We start from the raw sequence: 25,670 nt of genomic DNA, 5'->3' as shown, positions 1-25,670 counted from the left end.
TGAGCTGTGATTAAAAAATATCTTACCAATTTTACAATTTAATAATTAATTTGAATTTCTCTTGGGTCTTTGATTTTGCATCTCACTCTTCCCTTTTAGAAATTCAATAGTCTCTCATGCGGGGGAATAATAGGGACGAAGGGACTAGTTTAACCTCAATTTTGTTAGTCAAATATCGAATTATATATTTTGTTGAATTATTAATCTAATTTCAAAGCATATTGACCCAAACAATGGTCATGAGGATTTAAATTATCCTGCCCAGGAAACGAAGTAATTTTTTGTTTTGAAGTTTGATTTTGTTCAAGATTGGTCTCTATTACCAACTTATTGCTGCAATTCCATTTTTGGTAAGTTCTGTTTGGAAATTAGTTATTTTAATTAATTTTTTAATTTTTTTATAAAAAGATGTAAAAAAATAAAAAATATATTGTGACAACTTATAATGATTTTTTTTATTAAAAATTCAATTCTCCAAATGAGGCCTAAATGTCATCTTGATAGAGATGTTGAATTTTTTTTATTACTATTATTATTATTTTGGGAGTTAATAGAGATGTGAAACGAGAAGTTTAGATCAAATGGGGACAAAGTTAGGTGGCCAATAGTCATGGCCCCCCAATTTTTTTTTTTTTAAATTATCAATTAACTTATAATTTAATATTATATATAGAATAATTCTTAAATTTTTGAAGATGATCCCAAATTATTTAATGTAATAGTATATGATCCTATTGATTTCATTATTAACTAATATAAATTTATTGATGTTTCTTCTTCTTATTTTTTTTTTCTTAAAGTATATTTTAAAATTTCTGTTTTACTAAAAGATTTTTTTTGCTACACTTAATTTTGTCTCCCCTAAAATAAATTTTTGATTTCATCCAAACCAAACAAATTAAGGTAGCAAGTTTAGAATTATAATTTGAGTGTAAAATTGTATTTTGAGTTTGTGAGTTTTGAAATTATGATTTGAAAAGAGAAATTTTGTTTGGTTATAAGTTTTGAAAAAAGTTTTGAATTAAGTGTTGGATTTTGAAATGAGTGTTGAGTTTGTGAAAAGTTATTTGATTTATGAGTTTTGAAAAGTTTTCAAAACTCAATTAAAAATCTTATAACTTATAATCAAACACACAACTCAAAACTCTATTAAAAGTTTTATTCAAAACTTATAACCAAATTCTTTTTAAAATTCAATTTACAAAAAATAATTATTGAAAAAAATAATTTTTTTATTTAAAAAATTAAAAAAATTCCAAAACTATTTTTTATTTAAAATATTAAAGAAATATCATTATTTGTTAACAAAAATATTCAGCTTGTGCTTTAAAATTACTTTTGATTGTGTATTTGGTTGAAAATGCTACTTTAATTGTTTTGTTTAAAAATATATTTTTATTTTTTAAAAATTACTGTGACAAATTAATTTTTATTTGGAATTTGTTTTTGTTAATTTTAAATAAATGTCCAAATAACTTGTCATTTTGGTCTCAAAAAAATATTTTATATATTTTAAAAATATCAAAAGCAAATATAATTTTTTTTTTCCAAATAATAGGTGCCAATTGCTATAAAAAATTAAAAAAAAAAAAATTGTTCCAGACAACCTACTGGATGTCCGAGGAGACGACCGGGTAGACCCAAAAATTCAAAAACTATCTTATCCGCGCAAACGACCAGATAGATCAAAAATTCAAAAATTCTCTAGTTTACCAAATATGTTTTCAAAATATGTTTTGAAACTGATTTGAAATCATGATTTGAAAACTGTAATCAAATAGAGAGTTGATTATTAATGTAGAATTATGGTTTGAGAATCAAACCAAACACAGCCTATAATTATTAGGTAAAAGATGAGATTCAACTATAAATTTTTGTTATCTACTTAAATATTATGTTTAATTATTAATTTGTAATTCATTCAAAAACTTAAGGAGTACCTTATGTTTTTTTTTTTTTCTTTTCTTCTTATTATCACCGACAGACTCTGCTAAAAAGATGTGAAGAAATTTCATCGAAAGGCAGAGGTGGTTTCCCATGAGACTGAGAATTGCTTACAAAGAAGTTGCTTGTGGTCTCTATAGTCTAAAGCTTGACGCATTTTTGTGTAATACTATAAATTGTAATAAAGTGTAGATTGATTTGAAAAGTGATTTTATAATTGTTTTTTTTAGAGACATTTATACACAAATTTTAATTTATAAATTTATATTTTATTAAATCTTAATTAAGATTTTTTAAACTTTCAAATTTTATTAAATTTTTAATAGTCAAGATTACCTTTCAAACAATGATTGTTCGTCATTTATGATTATCTATAAAGGAATATGTTAATTTGACATTTATTTTGATTTTCAAAACTTTAAAATATTAATTTTCAAATTGAAATTTTTTTTAAAAAAAATTATGTACAAAAAAAAAATGTTTTTTGAAAAAATTGAATTATTTTTTTTGTGCAAAACTGAAAATTTTGTATCTATAAAGAAGTATGATGACAGAATATTGATATGCAAAATTGAAAAAAAAACTTTAAAAATGAAAAAAAACTAATAATGTTCTTAGTTTTAAAACTGAAAAAAAAAAACTGATAATATTTTCCATTTTATTATATAGTTGAATCAAACCAATAAATAAAAAGACAACACGTTGAATCTTATACTCTGTTTTTTTATTAGTTAGTGAAATAATTATTTGAGATATTACTATACAAAATTGATAATATTAGTAGTTTTACAAATTTGAAAAAACTGATAATATTCTTATTTTTAGACTTATTGGTTCAAAAAATCTTAGATAAGATCTGAGTTACCATAACATTTGTAAATATGACTTTTAGGTAATTAATTTTTATTATTATTAAAATATTAGATAAAAAAAATTAAAATACTTAAAAATCCTATTTTTATTTTTTATAAAAAAATATGTAAAAAAAAATAAAGATAATGAGAATTTTTTTAATTTTTTAATGACTTTTTGATATATTTAATATATACATATATTTTAAAATTCTTAACTAGTTATCAAACAAGTTTGCGTTTATCAGAAAGTTAATAAATTTAGAAAAAGTGATGAATTTACATAGAATTTCAAATAAATCTTAGATATTTAACTTTGTTGGGAGACCTAATCATAAATAAATCTGGGCTTTTCATTACAAATTCCCATTTAGCTTGTTTGGTTTGGATTTTTAGGATTAACTTTTCAAAAAATTTAAATTTTTTTATTTTTCGTATTTTTTTTGTTTTCACTGAATTTTTTTTAGGAATTTTTATTGATAAGTCCAATTTAGAAGCGTTTTAACCCAAGAAATCCATGAAGGAATTTTTTAACCCATTTAGTCCCATGTATATATAGTTTTATTCCATAAAGTCTATTTTCTTGATTTACACTATTTTCTTGGACACTTATGCCCTTATATTTAATTTTGATACCCTTATAAATATTTTTTCAACGATTAGCAATTTAATGATGTGAACATTTATATTTTAAAATTCACATTTATAGGAATGTAAATTGGCCCGCGGGAGGCTCAAAACCCGCTCGCGAGCCAGGGCGGGCCCGGCCCGTTGACAATGTGAATATTCACATTGACATGTTAAAATTCACATTAATAGGAATGTAAAATTAGCCCCCGTCCCGTGGCGACGCGAAACCCGCCCGCGGCCCATGGGCGGCCCGGAGCGGGCCCGGTTCGGCCCGTTGACAATGTGAATATTTACATTGACATGTTAACATTCAAATTGATAAGAGTATAAAATTGGGCCGCGGCCCATGGGCGGCCAAAAGCTCGCCCGCAGCCCGGGGCGGGCCCGGCCCGGCCCGGCCCGTTGACAATGTGAATATTCACATTGACATGTTAACATTCACATTGATAGGAGTGTAAAATTAACCCGCGCCTCGTAACTGCCCGAAACCCGCCCACGGCCCGTGGCGCGGGCCCGGCCCGGCTTATTGACAATGTGAATGTTCACATTGACATGTTAACATTCACATTGATAAGAGTATAAAACTAGACAGCAGCCCAGGGCGGGCTCAACTCGGCCCGGCCCGGCCCGTTGACAATGTGAATATTCACATTGACATGTTAACATTCACATTAATAGGAGTGTAAAATTGGCCCCCGTCCCATGGCGGCACGAAACCCGTCCGCCGCCCATGGGCGGCCAGGGGCGGGCCCGGTCCGGCCCGTTGACAATGTGAATATTCACATTGACATGTTAACATTCACATTGATAAGAGTATAAAATTGGCCCGCGGCCCATGGACGGCCAAAAGACCGCCCGTTGCCCGGGGCGAGCCCGGCCCGGCCCGGCCCATTGACAATGTGAATATTCACATTGACATGTTAACATTCACATTAATAAGAGTGTAAAATTGGCCCGCAGCCCGTGGGCGGCCTGAAACCCGACCGCAGCGCGAGGCGGGCTTGGCCTGACCCGTGACAATGTGAATATTCACATTGATATGTTAACATGCACATTGATAGGAGTGTAAAATTAGCCCGCGCCCCGTGACTGCCCGAAACCCGTCCACTGCCCGTCGGCGGCCCGGGACTGGCCTGGCCCGGCTTGTTGACAATGTGAATATTCACATTGATAAGAGTGTACAATTGGCCCGTGACCCATGGGCGGCCCGAAACCCGACCGTAGCCCGAGGCGGGCTTGGCCCGACCCGTGACAATGTGAATATTCACATTGACATGTTAACATGCACATTGATAGGAGTGTAAAATTAGCCCGCGCCCCGTGACTGTCCGAAACCCGTCCACGGCCCGTGGGCGGCCCGGGACTGGCCCGGCCCGGCCTGTTGACAATGTGAATATTCACATTGACATGTTAACATTCACATTGATAAGAGTGTACAATTGGCCCATGACCCGTGGGCAGCCCGTAGCCCGACCTCGGGCCAAGGCGGGCCCGGCCCGTTGGTAATGTGAATATTCACATTGACATGTTAACATTCACATTGATAGGAGTGTAAAATTGGCCCACAGCCCGATCGCAGCCCGAGGCGGGCTTGGCCCGACCCGTGACAATGTGAATATTCACATTGACATGTTAACATTAACATTGATAGGAGTGTAAAACTTGTCCGCTGCCCGAAACTCGCCCGCGGCCCGGGGTAGGCCCGGACCCAAACTCGAGCCACCCCGGGCCGCCCACGGGCTTCGGGCCGCCCATGGGACGCGAGTCAATTTTACACTCTTATCAATGTGAATGTTAACATGTCAATATGAATATTCACATTGTCAACAGGCCGGGCCGGGCCCGCCTCGGGCTGCCCACGGGCCGTGAGCGTGTTTCGGGCAGCCACGGGGCACGGGCTAATGTTACACTCTTATCAATGTAAATGTTAACATGTCAATGTGAATATTCACGTTGTCAACGGGCCGGGCCCGCGTCGGCTCGGAGCCGGGTTTCGGGCTGCCCACGGGTAACGGGCTAATTTTACACTCTTATCAATGTTAATGTTAATATGTCAATGTGAATATTCACATTGTCAACGAGCCGGGTCGGGCCCGCCCTGGTTAGCTGGCGGGCTTCGGGCCGCCCACGGGCCACGGGCCAATTTTATACTCCTATCAATGTGAATGTTAATATGTCAATGTGAATATTCACATTGTCAATAGGCCGGACCGGGCTCGCCCCGGGCCGCCCATGGGATGCGTGTCAATTTTACACTCTTATCAATGTGAATGTTAATATGTCAATGTGAATATTCACATTGTCAACAGGCCGGGTCGGGCCCGCCCCGGGCCGTGGGCTAGTTCGGGCAGCCACGTGGCGCGGGCTAATTTTATATTCTTATCAATGTGAATATTAATATGTCAATGTGAATATTTACATTATCAACGGGCTGGGCCGGGCCCGCCTAGGGCAGCCCACAAGCCGCAGGCGGGTTTCAGGCCGGCCACAGGCCGCGGGCTAATTTTACACTCCTATCAATGTGAATGTTAACATATCAATGTGAATATTCACATTGTCAACGGGCCGGGCCGGGCCCACCCCGACTCGGGCTCGGTCCCGGACTTCGGGCTGCCCACGGGTCATGGGCCAATTTTACACTCTTGTCAATGTTAATGTTAATGTTAATATGTCAATGTGAATATTCATATTGTGAACGGGCCGGCCCGGGCCCGCCCCGGGCTGGTTTCGGGTAGCCCACGGGCCACAGGCCAATTTTACACTCCTATCAATGTGAATGTTAACTTGTCAATGTGAATATTCATATTATCAACGGGCTGGGTCGGGCCTATTTTTTTGGCTTGTGGGCCGGTCCGGCCCGACTCGAATTTTTTCGGACACCCACGAGGATCGATATGAGCCGGGCCCTTACACATTGACGATATATACATTTATATTGATGGTGTGAACATTCACATTAAGGGTATTTTGGTAATTATGTCACCCATAGGACTTATTGAAACATAAGAAAATAATGTGAACTAAATGGAACATAAGTAAATGAAAAGGATATTTTGGTCTTCTTATCTCAAATTGGACCTAATGGAATAGTCAAAAAGAATATGGGTTGGATGGAATAAAACTCCTAGAAAATAGATTTATCAAAAAAGCTCCCCTTTTTTTAATATTCTAAGCAATTTTTTTTTTATTTTTATTTTTAAATACACTAAACATAAATCTACTTAAAAAGTATAATATTTGTAAAAAAATATTTAGAAAATTCACTAAATGCTAAAAATATATAATAAAAAAATGAGAATTCAATACATTTTTTGTATTCTTGTATATTTATTAATTTTTTAAAATATTTTTTACGGATACTTTACTTTTTAGATACTTCTTCATAAGGTGCATCTAAAAAAATAAAAAAATGTTTAAAATTTTAAAAATATTTACTAAAAACAAAAAAATGCTTAAAATTAAAAAACTCAATTTTTAAAAAATTAAATTCAAAAAATTAATACCAAAATTAGTTTTTTGAAAATTTTCTTTTAAAATTCTAGACATGCTGAATTTTTACCGTTGCTAGTCTTTCCCACTTTACACCTCGCTCAAACTGTACTTTTTCCTTTTCTGTTCTTTCTTTACCAGGAACTTTCTTTTAGAACTCTTTCGACAATAAAATAAAATAATTAATCTATAGCAAATTCTCAAAGCAAGCAATTCCCAAATCTGGCCATTACTGCATCCTCAAGATCTCCCTCCCTCCCTCTCACCTTCTTGTTTTTTTTCACTCTTAAACTCAAATTTTCCGTTGCAGATGATGGTCATGGAGATTGAAGCATCTGCACACACTTAGATTTCCATTTCATAACAAGGTACGTACATATGATAAAAAAGAGTATACTTTAAAAACTTTGGATTCGGCTTTTCTCTCTGATAATTGTTTATTTGCATGGATTAATGATTGTTAAAGAGCCGCATAAATATATGTTAATTTTAAAATCAGAAACCATTAACATAACAATTATCAATCTTTGGATTTATGATCTCCATTCCTATCATGTCATATATGGTAGAGAATCTAAATCCAAAGAGTCCCCAACAGTGTTCTCTTATTTTATTGCCATTAATAAAATATTTTGTACCCAGCAAAATAAAAACTATTTTCTTCATTCTACCACAGCAATTCTGTGAGATCTGGTCTGTGTGATTTCATGTTCAATTTATTTTTTCTTCTATTTCTCTGTGGTTGAAGATTATTAGCGTTTTGGGAGCTTAGTTTAGATGATTTTTAAGAATATGTATGTATGACTGTATGTACATTTTGTTCTTGATAAAACTTCTAATTTATGAGGTTTTTTCTTCATTGACTTTGAAGGGAAAAGCATGTGTTTGTTCATTAATCAGACATAGGTTATGCTCTTAATATTGAAATTTAGTATTGATCTTGGTTTAATTGTTTTCAATTGCTTCCCTCATGTTGTCCTCTTCAATGGTTTAGTTTCAATTTTCTGTCTTCAACAGTTTCAAGTTCCAAAAGGCCATGATTTTAAGCCCCCTCTTAAGAAAATACCAAAATCTTTTCTCCTACCGTTAGGAATCAGACTACAAAAATTTAGTCATCTCCTTCTTTAACGATCACAGATCACTTGTTTGCCTCCACCACTACTGCCAAATTAATATTACAATATGTATTTGTGGAATAAAATTGTAATATTTTCAATTAGAAAGTGTTATTTATAAGAATTTTACTTCTTTTAACCCTTTTGTTTTTGTTTCCAAAGGTAAGAATCTTTTGAAATATATACAAGCCACCTACAAGGAAGAAGTATACAAGGCTATCCCTTGTTCCTCAAACAAAAGCACCAGTCTACAAACTTTCATTCATCTTTGAGCTTCACGCATGGCTGCTTCTTGGCCAAACGAAGCCTCTTCCTCTTCCTCCACTGTACAACGCAAATATGATGTCTTCCTGAGTTTCAGGGGCATTGATACTCGCTTAAACTTTACCAGTCATCTGTTCGTTGCTTTAGAGCAACATGGTTTTTACACATTTAGAGACGACACAAAGCTCAACAGAGGAGAACATATTGGTTCTGAACTACTAAAAGCAATTGAGGAGTCTAGTATTTCAATTATTGTGTTCTCAAAAGATTATGCAATGTCGACGTGGTGTCTGGATGAACTTGTGCAGATCATGAAGTGCAGGAAGACATTTAATCAGATTATTCTGCCTATTTTTTATAATGTTGATCCATCTGACGTGCGGGGGCAGAAGGGGAGCCTTGCAGAAGCATTTGCCAAGCATGAAGAACATTTTAGAAAGAATTCAGATTCAGATTGCAAGGTGGAGAAGTGGAGGGCAGCTCTTACTGAGGCTGCTAATTTGTCTGGTTGGGACTTGAAGAACGTGTACAACGGGTATTTTCCTCAAGCCTCTTAATGTTTGCATGAAAATAATCCAAAACAACACAAATTAGGAACAATTTCATTTGGATGTATAGGTAGAATCTTAATTGTAGTTACAAGGTTATATTTAGGCCTCGTTTGGGGAGTGGCTATTTTAGTCAAAAAGTTACTAAAAGTTGTCACATCACCTCTCTACTTTTCTGCACATTTTTTCGTAAAAAGCTAAAAAGTTATTAAAATAGCCTGTTCCCAAACGAGGCCTTAGAATCATTTACGTTATTCATAAAAATAAATCGAAACTAGTTTGTCCATCAAATTTCCAATGCCATAGCACCAGATGCGTGAATTTGCTAAATACTTACTTTTGTTTTTTAACTTTGCTCAAATTGGCAGAGATGAAGCGAAGTTAATTGCTAAAATCATTGAGGAAGTTGGAAATGTAATAGCTCTTGAACATCTAAATGTTGCAGACCACTCGGTTGGACTTGAGGATCGTGTGCAGAAACTCAGAATGTTGTTGCGCATGGAGTCAAATGATAATGATGTTCGCATTGTTGCAGTATGGGGGATTGGTGGACTAGGGAAGACAACAATAGCTAAAAATCTGTATAAACTCATCTACCGTAGATTTGATGGTAGCAGCTTTCTTGCAAATGTCAGAGAAACTTGGAAGAAATCAAATGGTCTGTTAACATTACAAGAACAACTTCTTTCCGATATATTCAAAAATGAAATTCGTCACATCAGAAATATTCACCAAGGAAAAGAGGTCATAATACGGAGAGCGTTGCGTCGTAAGGTTCTACTTGTTTTGGATGACGTGGATGACATTAAACAATTGAAGGAATTAGCCATAGATCGAGCTTATTTTGGTTCTGGAAGTAGAATCATCATAACAACGAGAGATTTGTCTTCGTTAAATTTTGAAGTGGATGAGATATATACACCAGAGGAGTTGGATGAGGACAAATCTTTTCAACTCTTCAGTTGGCATGCCTTTAAGGAAGACCATCCCATAGAAAACTATGTGAAACTTTCAAAACAAGTTGTGGACTATGCTAGAGGGCTTCCATTAGCTCTTGAAATTTTGGGTTGCGTTTTGTCTCGCATCAGAAGCATACCGGAATGGGAAAGTGTAATAGAAAGTTTGAAAGAAATTCCTAATGAAGGCATTCAAGAAAAACTTGAAATAAGTTACAATTCGTTAAGTAAAGAAGTGAAGGAGTTATTCTTGGATATAGCTTGTTTCTTTGTTGGAATGGATCGAAATTTTATAATCAAAATATTAAAAGGCTGTAAATTATTCCCTGAAATTCGGTTGAGAATTCTGTTTGATCGTTGTCTCATAAAATGTGGGCCTGGGAACAAGCTTGTGATGCATGATATGATTAGAGACATGGGCAGAGAAATCGTCAAGAAAGAATCTAATGATGAGCCTGGAAGGCGTAGTAGATTGTGGCATCATGAAGATGGTCTCGAAGTGTTGAGATATGGCACGGTGAGAACCATAAGCGTGAACTTCCAATTAATATTTGATGCTTAATTCTTGCAATAATTTCACATGCATATGCACATTCGTAATTCTGACAATTAACTGATACAAAAATACTTGGCATTATGTTTTGTTTTCCAACTAATGTAATTTTTTTGTGCCATGGGTTTTCTTATTAGGGTACTGAAGTAGTTAAGGGCCTCTTCCTGAACTTTCCCGAGTCAAAAGAAGTCCAAGTGAATGCGAAGGCCTTTGAAAATATGAACAAATTGTGGCTTCTTCATCTCGATTACGTTCACCTAAGTTCAGGTTTTGATCATATTTTTAGAAGGCTATTATGGCTAAGTTGGAATGGTTGTCCATTGGTATGGTTGCCATCGAAATTATACATAGATAAGTTGGTTGCTCTTGACTTGCGTCATAGCAAACTGAAACAAGTTTGGAAGGGAACCAAGGTACAATATTATTTCTTTACATTTCATACATCAATCGTATTGTACTGATGTGGAAAATAATTTTTCTCATTGTGTTTTTGACAGGATCTTAATAATCTGAAATTCCTTTATCTCAGTCATTGTTATTACCTAACCGAAACCCCAAACTTCTCTAGACTCAACAATCTTGAGGAACTATTGATTGATAACTGCATAAGGTTGGTAGAGATTGACGAATCTATTGGATGTCTCAACAAACTTATTGTCCTAGACATGGCAAATTGTAAAAAACTTGAGAAGTTTCCTTCAAGGATTTTGATGTTGAAATCTCTTGAGTATCTTGATCTCTCGGGCTGCTCCAAACTAAGAGAATTTGCTGGATTTAAAGGATCACTATCAAAATCGTTGTACACATTTTTCTCATCTTGGGCATTGCCAAGAAAGAACGTCGATTCCATTGGTTTTTCACTACAGGGTTTAAGAAGTTTGAAGACATTGAAGATAGCCAATGTGTCATATCTGCCCAGTGAAATTGGGAGTTTGGTCACATTAACACATTTGGATCTTAGTGAAAACAAGTTTTTGCGTACGTTACCGGATAGCATCTATAATCTTACTCGCTTGCAGAGATTGGATATGGAAAATTGCAATGTATCATATCTGTCTAGTGATATTGGGAATTTGATCTCATTAACATATTTGGATCTTAACGGTAACGATTTGTGGACCTTACCGGATAGCATCGGTAACCTTACTCACTTGCAGATATTGAACATGGCATATTGCAATGTATCATATCTGTCTAGTGAAATTGGGAATTTGATCTCATTAACAGATTTGGATCTTAGAGAAAACGATTTGTGTGCCTTACCGGATAGCATCGGTAACCTTACTCGCTTGCAATCATTGAACTTGGAAGGATGCAATGTATCATGTTTGCCCAGTGAAATTGGGAGTTTAATCTCATTAAGAGATTTGGATCTTACAGAAAATAATTTGCGTTCCTTACCGGATAGCATCGGTAACCTTACTTGCTTGACATCATTGGCGATCTCAGATTGCAATGTATCATATTTACCCAGTGAAATTGGTTGTTTGATCTCATTAAAAAGTTTGTATCTTGGTGGAAACAATTTGTGTACACTTCCGAATAGCATCGGTAACCTTACTCGCTTGGAATGTTTGTATATGACAAATTGCAATGTGTCATATTTACCCAGTGAAATTGGTTGTTTGATCTCATTAAAAAGTTTGTATCTTAATGGAAACAATTTGTGTACACTTCCGAATAGCATCGGTAACCTTTATCACTTGCGTGAGCTATATATGAACAATTGCAATTCGTCACATTTGCCCAGTGCAATTTGGAATTTGATAGGGCTCTCATTACAATTCTTGTATCTTAAAGGTTGCCATATATTAGCCGAGAGCAATTTTGTAAATAATGTCATGAAAGAAGCCATCTCGCAGGTTGAGGTATTCTCACTCTCTCTCTCTCTCTCTCTTTCTCTCTCTCTCATTGGTACAATAAATCATTCTTCAAGAACCATAATCAATCCCTACTTATTCTAAATTAATACAATTGCTAATGTCTCATTTATCTAAGGCTTTGTTTGGATCTTGAATTTGTGGAGGGGGAAACAAAGAGAAAAGGGAAAATTGCTTTTCTTTTATTTTTCCCCTTCACTTTTGGCTTTCAATTTCTTTTTCCTGATGTCAAATTGGATTTTATTTTTTATTGCATATCTTAGTAAGAAAAAGAGATTTAGTACGTACTTTGACTAATGCATCATTTCTTGGAACAGGATTTTCATGCACTTGAGAATCTTGTGATCCATGCGTTCCATGGTTTTGTAGATCATTCTGAAATCCATCTTACATGGGGTGAGGTTCCCAGATGGTTCGAGTACCAAACTGAAGGATCATATTTATCTGTCAAGGTGCCACCCCTTATAAATCAAAAAATATGGAGCTTGGCTGTATGCGTAATTTACATTGGATCCAATTCCAATGAAAAATGCAAGCGAACAAATTTTTTTTGTCTTGAATACCATATAAATAAAGTCCAGAGGAGATCACATACAATTTGTGATTACGATGATCGTTTTTGTAGTGAAGACCAGATGTGCCTCAAATTTACGTCAATGAGTGAATTAGAAGGCGGTGATGAAGTGGAGATCTTCGTAACAAAGTGTAAGCATATACAGGTAAAAAAGTGTGCGGCTAAATTAATTTTTGAGGTTGATGAGAATAATGCAGATACGAATGACGAAGCATTGGCCGACTACATCTCATCACCGTCCCCAAGTGCCATTCAAGAAGAAGAGGAAGAAGTTGATTATCCATCCAAAAGAAGAAGAAGAAGTTGATTCAACAAATCAATAATAAAACTTAAAGCATTGGAAGCAAAAGGTATGTATAAACTTTTTTGCAAGAGTAATCAAATCCATAAGCCTCATTTGGAAAGTTGACTATTCTAATAGGTTAGTTTGGTTAAAATATTTGTGTTGGGAAAGATGGTTGATTTTTTTTTTGCAATTAGATATGTTATTTGTAAGAAAAAAAATAAAACGATTATTGATTTGATGTGATATTTTATCTTATTGGTCATTTTAACCTATTTTGTTTTTTTTTTGTGGATATTAGCCCAAAAAGCAAAAAAAACCTTTGCCAACTAAGGCTAGAGGGATTGCTAAGCTATTTAGAAATTAGATCTAATTTTCAAACTTAATGGTGTAGTAAATAATTAGAATATCTTACGCAATTCGTTCTCATATTTTCTTTAATCATCAACTAATCATTTCACTTACACGTTATTGAGTCTAGAAATTGGATCTAAAACGTTAGCCTATATATCATATTTCATTTTTTTTTTTTGAGCAATGTTACAAAATTTTCTACCAAATTTTATATCAAACACTTAATGGTAGAAAATTGGAGTGTCTTGGCATTTTTGATACCTTTTTTTTTGAAAAATGTTTTTTTTTTTAAGACAAAAAATACTGCATATAATTATATTTCTTACTTTTTTTTCTCATTCTCCAATACATAAGCGAATAGGTTTCATATGCATTTATGAATATGAATCCCATTATTTTGTGGTTAAGAATGAGAAATATATATATATAAAAATATAATTATATACAGTATTACTCTTTTGCAAATAATTTTTGTATATAATCTTCATAAGTAATTATCTTTCTTTTTTATATATATATATTTTTAGAATTTCAGTCAAACAAAAAATAAGGGTAAATTGCACTGACCTCCCCTGAGGTTTAGAGAAAATACAACATATTGCACAATTTTGGCATAATTACGTTGAGCTTCTTTAAAGTTGTATGTCATATAACACTTAACCCCATTTTTATCAATAATTTTATAGTCATGTGGATGGAAAATGATATTGTCAATATCTTTTACACTGAATTATATATTTTTCTTTATTTATCTTGGGTGTCTTCACAATATTTATATTAGTTTTGATCATTTTAGTCTTACTAAACGAGAAATAAGTGTACCAGTGACAAAACTATAAAGCTAGTTGTATGTTCTCCAAATCTAAGGGAAGGTTAGTGTAATTTACCAAAAAAATAAAAAATAAAATCCCACCCCAGTAGCTCATAATTTTAATAATACCATCATCACATAATTTGGAGTAATTTTTATATAAGAAATTAAAATTAAATAAATTAATCTTATATAAAAGTTATGCAGAAACTCCACTAGAATGATGTGCTATTTTACAATTAAAAATCATCTTAATAAGTGTTTGGATATATTATTGCTGTCTCAATCTGGATTTGTGGGATCTTGTCTTTCCTCTACCCCTTTTATTTGACCTCCACAAATCCAAGATCCTAACATACCCATTGTCAATTGACAATCCTTACAAAGGGTGAACTGATGCTCTACAGGAAGTGAGTTTTTGGGATATAAAAATGAAAAATGAAGCTTATAGGCTTACAAGGTCAGATTCAAGTTTCTCCAGAAATTCACCTATATGCAGCTTGGAAAGATTGTCTTCTCATAGTAATGTCAATCTTCAGTGTTATTGGGTGACCTCTAGACAAGCTTAGCAAACAGAGGACAGTGAAGTTGAAATGTTTGGGGAAATCAGATTGCCTTGGATAGTATTTATGATTTGTTTTGTACACGTGTGTTTTTTGGAATATTAATCGTATGAGAATGATTACTAGAAAACAAATTGTAAAACTTGTCTGACCTGGTGGATTTTGGTAAGATGAATCACTTAGGATAACTAACAGGACACTGAATTTTTAATCAAATTATATGATGCTCATCATTGTCAATGTTTTATTTTGCAGGTCATTTGATGCGAGAGAGACTAGATATAAGACGAGCAAAACATAGGAGAGAAATGGTTGAGCTGCCTATAGGTAGTCAAAATGTATGAAGGGGTTGTTTGGATGACCTAAATAAGTGCACTTTTTGTCTTTTTACGAAAAGATGTTGTTAGGGAAAATCTATGATTCCCCACAAATAAATTAATTAATGGGAATAAAAACTAATGCGGAAAAATTAAATCAAAGGCAACACAAGAATTTTTACGTGATTCCCTCAATGTGAGGTACGTCCACGGGATCGAAATCCGATTCCACTATTAACCAAATAAGTTCCAAACGATTACAAACGAGACACGAATGGTCTCACAATATCACCCATAGGTGAATTCTAAATAATCACAAATAAACAAAGAAAAATCTTCAGAACCAGAGTTGAAGAAGATCCAAAATAACAACCCAAATCAGCTTCACCAAAGCACCCAAACAATGATGCACCAACTTGTTACACAAAACTAGTTCACCAACTTGAATGTATATACCCAAGAATAAAAGCACCCAAACAAATATAATTCGGCCACTACCTCTCACCCGCGGCACACACAAAACAATATATATATATATATATATATATTGTGAATCTAAGGTTTTGTTTTATTAAACCTTAGTTGTTTTCAAATTGGATTAGGTCTTCACAAATTAAATATAATATATAAAAATATATTATAATTAATACTAAACCAAATTAAACTCTTTTAATAAACCAATTGGGTCCCACACTCCAATAAGGAGATATATCCCAATAGATGTGCAGAAAAGTAAAGAGATGATGTGATGAAAAAAAGATAAAAAAATACAAAATGTATACTTATTTAGAATATCCAAACTTGGCCGAAGTCTACATCACTAAGGTTATAAACTAATGATTTTGGTTTTTTATTGATGTCGTATTACCTTATATATTGAAGTTGAGACCTTCATTGAGCTAAGAGAGGATCTAAATTCCAAGCAGACCCAAATCGTCACGCCTCATATGAAGTCAGCTTGGACGTACAATTATCCCTCCTCTGTCCAGATTAGAGGCGACATCCGGACCCACATGTCTCCTTGAACTTGCTTCGACACGGTTTAGTTGATTTTCAATAGGTATTAACATGTGATTGTTTATTCAATCACTTGAATTATACCACTGAATTGAAGGCCTATTCTTATTTATAGGTAAATGATTCTCTCATTTTATTTCATGTTATATTTTATTCTAATTAATATAGTATGTCTCATGACATTACTCATCCTGTTCATCCATGATATTATGAATTTAGTTAAATATATAACAATTATTAAACATAGTGTAAGAGCATATTGAACAAATTCTTTAAAACACTCAAATCAGACATTTTAGTTAGCCTCTAGCCCTCCAATACTCTTTAAACATTATTTTGCTTTCTACATTGGAAAAGCATAAGAGATTATCCAAACTTTAGAAAAGATTATCCAAACTTCAGAAAATTGCTTAAAATATTAAAAAAAATTCAGTAAAAACAAAAAAATACGAAAAACAAGAAAGTAGAATTTTTTGAAAAATATTTTTTGAAAAACCTAACCAAGCATGCTGATACAATATTTTTTAAAGATGTTTAAGATTAAAGTTACACTATGAATTATCTATTGTTATTTTATTAAATTGAATATAATTAAATATTACATGTGTGAGGTCAGTTATACATTTTCAAATGTTTTAGGCTTTAAAATAAAATATTTTAAATAATTATTTCTTATTATTTGCTCATTGCTGCTTAAAAAAATATATTGTGTTTAGTCCTTACTCAAAATTTTAAACAAATTTGAGTAAAAGTTTTATTTAATACGAAGCACTCTAATGAGAAGTAGTTGATCATATACATGAATTTATAGAAGGCCATATAGGGGCAATTCGACATGGTAATCCAATGCTTAAACTTTGTTTTGTCTGGGAACCACAAACATGGTGTTACCTTAGTGGGAAATGATGTAGATGGCTTCTAAATTTGAGTTGCATTAGTCTTTGCATCATATAATATTAGTTCAGTGAATTTGTTTTGGTGCCCCACTATGTATAATGGACATGGATGGAGGACACCGACACAACTGATACAGAAATGTCGTCGCAACATATTAATACATTTATCTATCCTTAATGCATATGTATAAGAAAATCATGTAATCTGATTTATTATTTATATATTTCTGCTTAAAATTTTAAAATTGGAAGATAAAACTCCACAAATATGATGTATATAATGCATACTCCTGTGGTTTACTTTCTTATTACATTTGCTTATTAATTGTTGGCTTTATTTCTATATATTTATTTTTGTGTGTTAGAAGTTGTCAATTGCATACTTTATGTGGATCATGCACACAATTTATTCTTTTATGAGAACGACCCATATACATTCATCTACAAGAAAAGTAAGTTTATTCATATGCTTCTAGCGGTTTATGAATTAATTTGTGTTTTTATTTTTCAGGTCAAAAATTTCTTGGAATGATGCAAAATATGGTCAAAGAATTCAAGAATTTAATTTTTTCAAGTTTTTTTTTTCATTTTTTAATATATGTAATCACAGTTAAAAACTTTTTATTAATTCTTTTGTATATACTTTTGAACATTTAACTTTTATTTATGAAATATATGACGTTATTCCATTCAATATATGGTTGTGATTTAAAATATAGTATATAGTGTATATTACATTCTTCAAATGCTTGTACAAAAATAATATTGATTATTCTTCAAATATGTCGAATTCTTTTTTTTTTATCACAGGTTTTATTAGTTATTAATCACACTCAAAAGATGTGATCTAAATGTTATTAATCACACTTAAAAGATGTGATCTAAATATTATTAATCACATTTAAAAGATGTGATGAAATCATTTTTTAATGACACTTAAAAAGTGTGATTAAAAATGACCCCTTTTAATCACACTCCCAAAGACCACACTTTAATAAAATTTAAAAGGTTTAAAAGGTGTGATTAAAAAACATACATCACACAAAAAAAATGTGATCTTTATCTATATTTGTAGTTGTGTATGTATATGTTTATTGTCTAAATACCAAAATCGTTGTTACTTATTGTTACTTTGGAAATTGATAGTTTGTCTCTTTGGTTATTATCTTTATTAAAGCCTCGTTTGGGAACAGACTATTTTAATAATTTTTTGACTTTTGGCCAAAACATGAGATAAAAAAACTAGTATGTTTGAGATGATTTTTTAGTTTTTTGCGAAAATATGTGCAAAAAGTAGAGAGAAAATGAAATCTTTGACTTTTTGGTATAGGTTGTTAGATTGTTGATTTTTTTAGTGACTTTTTGACTTTTAAGTTAAAAAGTAATATTGCCAAACAAGGCCTAAGAATGGTTGATAAGAAATATCTAAAAAAGAAAAAAGGTAAGATAGTGATCTTACATAAGAACCTTTGTTAACTTCTATCTATTAAACTACGTGATTATCATTCAAAATAACGTTTTTATTGATTTAAGTCTAAATATTTCATATTCATAAGGTATATTTAATATCTAAATGTGCAGACATATATTTTTTAAGTAATTTAGAAAAAGTTATCGAATCTTTATTATTTACGATTCGATTCGATTCGATTGGCGATTCGGTACAAAACCATTTCGATTCATGATACAAATCCCGATTTGACAATTATGTTCTCCTTCTTTAACAATAATGGATCACTCGTTTGCTTCCATCATTGCTGTGGAATATTTGTGGAATAAAATCATAATATTTTCATTTAGAAAGTGTTATAATTTTACTTCTTTTAACCCTTTTGTTTAATTCCAGAGGTAAGAATCTTTTGAAATATATACAAGTAGGAATGGCAATGGATAACTTACCATGTGGGTATCCATGGAGACCCAACCCAAATACATGAATTTTTTCCTTTTTTCTTGTCCGTCGGGTCAGGTAAGTGATGCTTTTTAAATCTCCACCGGGGATGGGTACCCACTAATTTTCCCATATGTTTTTTATTTTTTTTAGGTACATCGAAAAATAATTTCTCCATATGTTTTTACTACTCTGTTTATAATTATTAGAGTTCTAATTCTCACTCTCTCTCATCCTCTCACTATAGCAACGACGATTTGTGATAGCGATGATCTAGCAGCGACAAGACTGTGACTATCGATTAAAAATGCGCGATTAATCATAACTAAAACATGGAAATTGAAGATAAAAATGTACAAAATTTCAATTAAGGTGATCACTAGTTAAAATGAAAATTGAGAAATTCAATCTAAGGTTACCATCAAATCAGAGAGAAACCAATAAAACAATTGCAGGAGATATTGAAATAAGAAAATTCATTTTATAAATGCAAATAAAAATTAAAAAGAAGAAGAAGAAGAAGATGGAAACGAGAGCAGCAACTCACTTTCAGATTATCGAAGATCAATTAATGGAGAGGAGAAAGAAATATATAAAATTAAAAAAGAAGATAAATTTTTTGTTAGGAATAAATTTTTTCTAAATAAATTTAAAAAATCTAAATATACATAAAATTTGACAAGAATAACGTGACAATGTTAATTAATGTGTATTTGATTTTGTTATTGAGTTAAATAAAATAAAATAAAATAAGATTGAATATATATTTAGTTTTAGTCGTGAATCTTTAAAAAAAAAAAAAAATCAAGTTAGATTGAAAAAAATTCAAACCCAGTAGGATTAGAAGATACGGAGGGTAGTAAATGAAAAAAAATAATTATAAAAGAATGTGAATGAAGAATTAATATCCACTCCCATTTAACTCCCGTTGCCATCCCTATAATACAATAATACAAGCCACCTAACAAGGGATGTATACAAGGCTATCCCTTGTTCCTCGAACAAAAGCACCAGTCTACAAACTTCCATTCATCTTTGAGCTTCACGCATGGCTGCGTCTTGGGCAAACGACGCCTCTTCCTTTTCCTCTACTGTACTACACAAATATGATGTTTGTTTGAGTTTCAGTGGCATCGATACCCGCATGAACTTTAGCAGTCATCTATTAGCTGCTTTAGAGCAACATGGTTTTTACACATTTAGAGACGACACAAAGCTCAACAGAGGAGAAGATATTGGTTCTGAACTACTAAAAGCAATTGAGCAGTCTAGTATTTCGATTGTCGTGTTCTCAAAAAATTATGCAATGTCGAAGTGGTGTCTGGATGAACTGGTGTGGATCGTGGAGTGCAAGAAGACATTTAATCAGATTGTTCTGCCTATTTTTTATGATGTTGATCCATCTGATGTGCGGACGCAAAAGGGGAGCCTTGTAGAAGCATTTGCCAAGCATGAAGACCATTTTGGAAAGAGTTCAGATGGCAAGGTGGAGAAGTGGAGGGCAGCTCTTACTGAGGCTGCTAATTTGTCTGGTTGGGACTTGAAGAACGTGTACAACGGGTATTTTCCTCAAGCCTCTTAATGTTTGCTTGAAAATAACCTAAAACAACACAAATTAGGAATAGTTTCATTTGGATGTATAAGTAGAATCTTAATTGTAGTTATAAGATTATATTTAGAATCATTTATGTTATTCATAAAAATAAATCAAACTGGTTTATCCATCAAATTTGAAATGTCATAGCACCAGATGCATGAATTTGCTAAATACTTATTCTTGTTTTTTAATTTTGCTCAAATTGGCAGAGATGAAGTGAAGTTAATTGCTAAAATCATTGAGGAAGTTGGGAATGTAATAGATCTTGAACATCTAAGTGTTGCAGACCACCCGGTTGGACTAGAGGATCGTGTGCAGAAACTCAGAATGTTGTTGCGCATAGAGTCAAATGATAATGATGTTCGCATTGTTGTAGTATGGGGGATTGGTGGACTAGGGAAGACAACAATAGCTAAAAATTTATACAAACTCATCCACCATAGATTTGATGGTTGCAGCTTTCTTGCAGATGTCAAAGAAACTTGGAAGAAACCAAGTGGTCTGTTAAAATTACAAGAACAACTTCTTTCCGATATATTCAAAAATGAAATTCATCACATCAGAAATATTCACCAAGGAAAAGAGGTCATAATACAGAGAGCATTGCATCGAAAGGTTCTACTTGTTTTGGATGACGTGGATGATATCAAACAATTAAAGGAATTAGCCATAGATCGAACTTATTTTGGTCCTGGAAGAAGAATCATCATAACAACAAGAGATTTGTCATCATTAAATTTTAAACCGGACGAGATATATACACCAAATGAGTTGGATGAGGACAAATCTCTTCAACTCTTCAGTTGGCATGCCTTTAAGGAAGACCATCCCGTAGAAAACTATGTGGAGCTTTCAAAACAAGTTGTGGGCTATGCTAGAGGGCTTCCATTAGCTCTTGAAAATTTGGGTTCGTTTTTTTTTCACATCAGAAGCATACCGGAATGGGAAAGTGCAATAGAAAAATTAAAAAAAATCCCTCATAATGGTATTCAAGAAAAACTTAAAATAAGTTACAATTCATTAAGTGACGAAGTGAAGGCGTTATTCTTGGATATAGCATGTTTCTTTGTTGGAATGGATCAAAATTTTATAATCAAAATATTAAAAGGTTGTAAATTATTCCCTGAAATTGGGTTGAGGATTCTGTTCGATCGTTGTCTCATAAAATATGGGCCTAGGAACAAGCTTGTGATGCATGATATGCTTAAAGACATGGGCAGAGAAATCGTCAAGAAAGAATCTAATGATGAGCCTGGAAGGCGTAGTAGATTGTGGCATCATGAGGATGGCCTTGAAGTGTTGAGATATGGCACCGTGAGAACCATAAGCATGAACTTCCAATTAATATTTGATGTTTAATTCTTGCAATAATTTCACATGCATATGCACATTCATAATTCTGGCAATTAAGTGATACAAATGTACTTGGCCTTATGTGTTGTCTTCCAACTAATGTAATTTTTTTGTGCCATGGGTTTTCTTATCAGGGTACTGAAGCAGTTAAGGGCCTCTCCCTGAACTTTCCTGAGTTAAAAGAAGTCCAAGTGAATGCGAAGGCCTTTGAAAATATGAACCAATTGTGGCTGCTTCATCTTGATTTTGTTCACCTGAGTTCAGGTTTTGAACATAATATTAGGAGGCTATTATGGCTAAGCTGGAAGGGTTGTCCGTTGTTATGGTTGCCATCGAAATTATACATGGAGAAGCTGGTTGCTCTTGACTTGCGTTATAGCAAACTGAAACAAGTTTGGAAGGGAACCAAGGTACAATTTTATTCCTTTACGTTTCATATATTGATAAGTTTGGAAGGGAACCAAGGTACAACATTACTTCTTTACATTTCATATGTCAATCATATTGTACTTGAGAGGGTAATTTTTGGGAAAAATTGGGCCGAGCTGCAAGTTGGGCTTTGAGGCCCAAAACGCGAAGGACTAAGTAAGAAGGCCGTAAAGGATACTCCGGCCCAGAGAGCAATGTTACTCCGGCTGGGAGAAGTAAATGTTACTTCGGCTCATGGATGTAAAGCTACTCCGGCCTTGGGAAGACAAAGTTACTTCGGCCCAAGAAAGAGTAAAACTACTCCGGTCTGGAGGCAACTCACAGTTAGGCCGATCTCAGAGTTAGTCCGGTCGTGACTTACAATGGTTAGGTCGGTCAGAACTTGTTACTTGGAAGTCTGATCTAAGCGCATCAAGGTTGAACAGGGCAGCCGAAGTAAAGATTTGGAGGAGAGGACCGAGCTAAGGATAGTTCGGCCTTCTGTGACTCGATATAGCCAAGTTTACTTCGGTCGAAAGGAAGTTCGGCCGTAAAGAAAACCATCCCACTTGGTTTGAGCAGTGGGGGAGGGTGTAAAAGGATAAACATTATCCTTAGGAGAATGAATCCTAGGAGGACTCTGCATGGAGAAGTACAAGTCCTACTAGGATTGTGCCACGGGAAACTTATAAAAGCCTACAAACATCACCTTGGAGGAGGTAATTGAACACAATCTTTCTGAGAACTTAGAGCTTTGTCTATTTGTCAAGTTTTCTGACTTAGGCATCGGAGAGGTTTCCGGCACACACCCGCCGGCTAGCTCACGTTTGTTTTTTCAGGTGACAAAGCGACGTCGTACGGAGGAGCGTGGACTTGGTCAACAGGATTATACGAGGAGAATTATTTCCTCCCCGTACAATTGGCGCCGTCTGTGGGAAGAACAGACAAGAACAAAAACCTCTTGACTAAGCTTCTCCTTTTCTCATTCAATGGCACACATTGAAGACTTGCCGCAGTCCGCCGTCGACGGACAAACTCCAGAAGGGGGCGCAAGGCGTGAAGGATTACCTACCGTCCCTCCCATGGCGGACTTGGAGCCCCAACAACATAATTCCAGGAGGAGTGGCAGGGGAAGGCGGAATGGCAGCCCTCGTCACTCTCAAAGTCCCGACAGGCAAAGGAGGAGGATTGATCCTCAAGCCCTGGAAGATCGCGTAAAGGAACAGGATGAACTAATTCAAAGGATGACAGAATGGCCAAGTACCAAAAGCTAGTCAGAACGGAGATCAAGAAGTTTGATGTGGTAAGGATAGAACAAATTGGCAGGGAGGAAAACAGCCGAGCGGACGAGCTAGCAGGCCTGGCCTCAATGGCAGATACATCAATCCCTCATCCATTACTCATCGACTTCTTACCAAGACCAAGCATAGAAGACCCTGAAGCAGAAGAAGTATGTTGCGCAGAATTAGGCCCTTCTTGGATGGATCCCATCATCCTGTTCTTGAAAGACGGCATCCTACCTGAAGAGAAAAAAGAAGCCAACAGAATAAGGGCGAAGTCACAACGATTTTGGCTATCTCCATCTTTGGCATTATACAAGAAGTCATTCTCTGGGCCTTACCTCAAGTGCGTTCATCCCAGCAAAGTAGAAGCCTTCCTATTCGAAATACATGAAGGGGTATGTGGAAGTCATCAAGGGGGAAGGTCGCTCGCCTACAGGGCTATTTCGCAAGGATATTGGTGGCCATATATGCAAGCAGACTCAGAAAAATATGTGAAGAAGTGTGAAAAATGCCAGAAATTCGCGCACCAAATACATCAACCAGCAAGAGAACTCCTACCTTTAACTAGCCCATGGCCTTTCGCAATGTGGGGCTTAGACATAGTAGGACCACTTCCAACGGCACCCGGAGGCAGAAAATTCTTTCTCGCAGCAACAGACTACTTCACAAAGTGGGTGGAAGCAGAAGCATTGGCGTCAATCAAAGAGAAGGATGTGAAGAAGTTTGTTTGGCAGAATATTATCACTCGGTTTGGCATACCAAAAGCACTGATCTCAGACAATGGAACTCAGTTCGACGGCAGGATCTTTAGGAGCTTTTGTGAAGAGTACAAGATAGAGTTCTACAATTCCACACCGGCATATCCCCAAGCAAATGGGCAAGCAGAAGCATCAAATAAAGTCGTCTTGGATGGACTAAAGAAAAGGCTAGAGAAGGCAAAAGGCAAGTGGGCAGATGAACTTCCTCATGTTTTATGGGCCTACCGCACGACACCTCGGCGATCAACAGGAGAAACACCATTCTCCTTAGCATATGGAATGGAAGCGGTGATCCCACTAGAAGTTGGCCTCCCCACAATTCGAAGCGAAAATTTTGATCCAGACTTAAATGGAGAAGCCATAGCCTTAGAACTCAACCTTGCAGAAGAAAGAAGAGAAAGAGCATTGGTCCACATCGCCTCATACCAACGAGAGTTAATCAAAAAATACAGCAAAAAGGTTCATCCAAGACAATTCAAAATTGGCGATTGGGTACTGCGCAAAGTAATGGGAAACACCTTGGTCCCAGGAGACGGCAAGTTAGGCCCAAATTGGGAAGGTCCTTATAAGGTGGTTGGGTTAGCCGGCAAAGGGGCATACCACCTAGAAGACAAGGATGGCAAGGCAATCCCTAGGCCATGGAATACGGCCAATCTCAAGATATTTTACTTTTAGCTTTTATCCTTCAAACATTATGTAATTTTCTCTTCCTTCAATAAAATGAGATTCTTTTTAGCACAGATTACTCTTTGTAAAAGTTAGCTAGACTTGAGTATATTGCAAGCATTCCATTCTAAGTTAGCCAGAAAAACAAAACTTAGAGGTTGGCTGGATTAAACCAACACCCTTCCTAAGCCCAGGATACGGATCCAGGCTGCAGGACATTTGGTCGGAATAACCAAATACTCGAAGTTAGCTGGAAAAACTAACTTCAATTGTTGGCTGGAATAAACCAACACTCGTTACTCTTCAGCCGAAGTAAGTGTAAGGCTGAAGAATGGTTGGCTGGAATAAACCAACACTTTTACTCTTCAGCCGAAGTAAGTGTATGGCTGAAGGGTGGTTGGCTGGAATAAACCAACTCTTGTTACTCTTCAGCCGAAGTAAGTGTATGGCTGAAGAGTGGTTGGCTGGAATAAACCAACTCTTGTTACTCTTCAGCCGAAGTAAGTGTATGGCTGAAGAGTGGTTGGCTGGAATAAACCAACACTCGCTACTCTTCAGCCGAAGTAAGTGTAAGGCTGAAGAGTGGTTGGCTGGAATAAACCAACACTTTTACTCTTCAGCCGAAGTAAGTGTAAGGCTGAAGAGTGGTTGGCTGGAATAAACCAACTC

At 34.9% G+C, this 25,670-nt stretch overlaps 1 protein-coding gene across 2 annotated transcripts; it reads left to right on the top strand.

The window, feature by feature from the left end:
* Positions 1–7,064: 7,064 nt before the first annotated feature.
* Positions 7,065–17,739, top strand: LOC145807948 (TMV resistance protein N-like). 2 transcript variants are annotated; one of them, XR_014351379.1, is made up of 8 exons: positions 7,065–7,282; positions 8,192–8,828; positions 9,210–10,314; positions 10,488–10,763; positions 10,848–12,218; positions 12,548–13,154; positions 15,071–16,264; positions 17,557–17,739. XR_014351379.1 is itself a non-coding variant. In XM_082907025.1 (7 exons), exons 2-6 carry the CDS (start codon positions 8,311–8,313, stop codon positions 13,109–13,111), a joined length of 3,834 nt encoding a protein of 1,277 aa, XP_082763151.1. In that variant the 5' UTR covers positions 7,065–7,282; positions 8,192–8,310; the 3' UTR covers positions 13,112–13,154; positions 15,071–17,739. The 2 variants fall into 2 exon arrangements, 1 of the variants encoding a protein (XP_082763151.1); XM_082907025.1 differs by having other exon boundaries at positions 15,071–17,739.
* The last annotated feature ends 7,931 nt before the right edge of the window (positions 17,740–25,670 follow it).

Source organism: Camellia sinensis, chromosome 14 (genome assembly GCF_055761805.1).
Source record: "Camellia sinensis isolate YWXY chromosome 14, ASM5576180v1, whole genome shotgun sequence".
NCBI classification, from domain to species: Eukaryota; Viridiplantae; Streptophyta; class Magnoliopsida; order Ericales; family Theaceae; genus Camellia; species Camellia sinensis.
Note: the sequence above shows the minus strand (reverse complement) of the source record. Positions and strands in the feature narration are given on the sequence as shown.

Bases quoted from the DNA above. Each gene is read 5' to 3' on its own strand.
- LOC145807948 (XM_082907025.1), top strand. From the start codon at position 8,311: ATGGCTGCTTCTTGGCCAAACGAAGCCTCTTCCTCTTCCTCCACTGTA. The intron at 8,829-9,209 runs GTATTTTCCTCA...TCAAATTGGCAG, and splicing joins TTGAAGAACGTGTACAACGG to AGATGAAGCGAAGTTAATTG. The intron at 10,315-10,487 runs GTGAGAACCATA...TTTTCTTATTAG, and splicing joins AAGTGTTGAGATATGGCACG to GGTACTGAAGTAGTTAAGGG.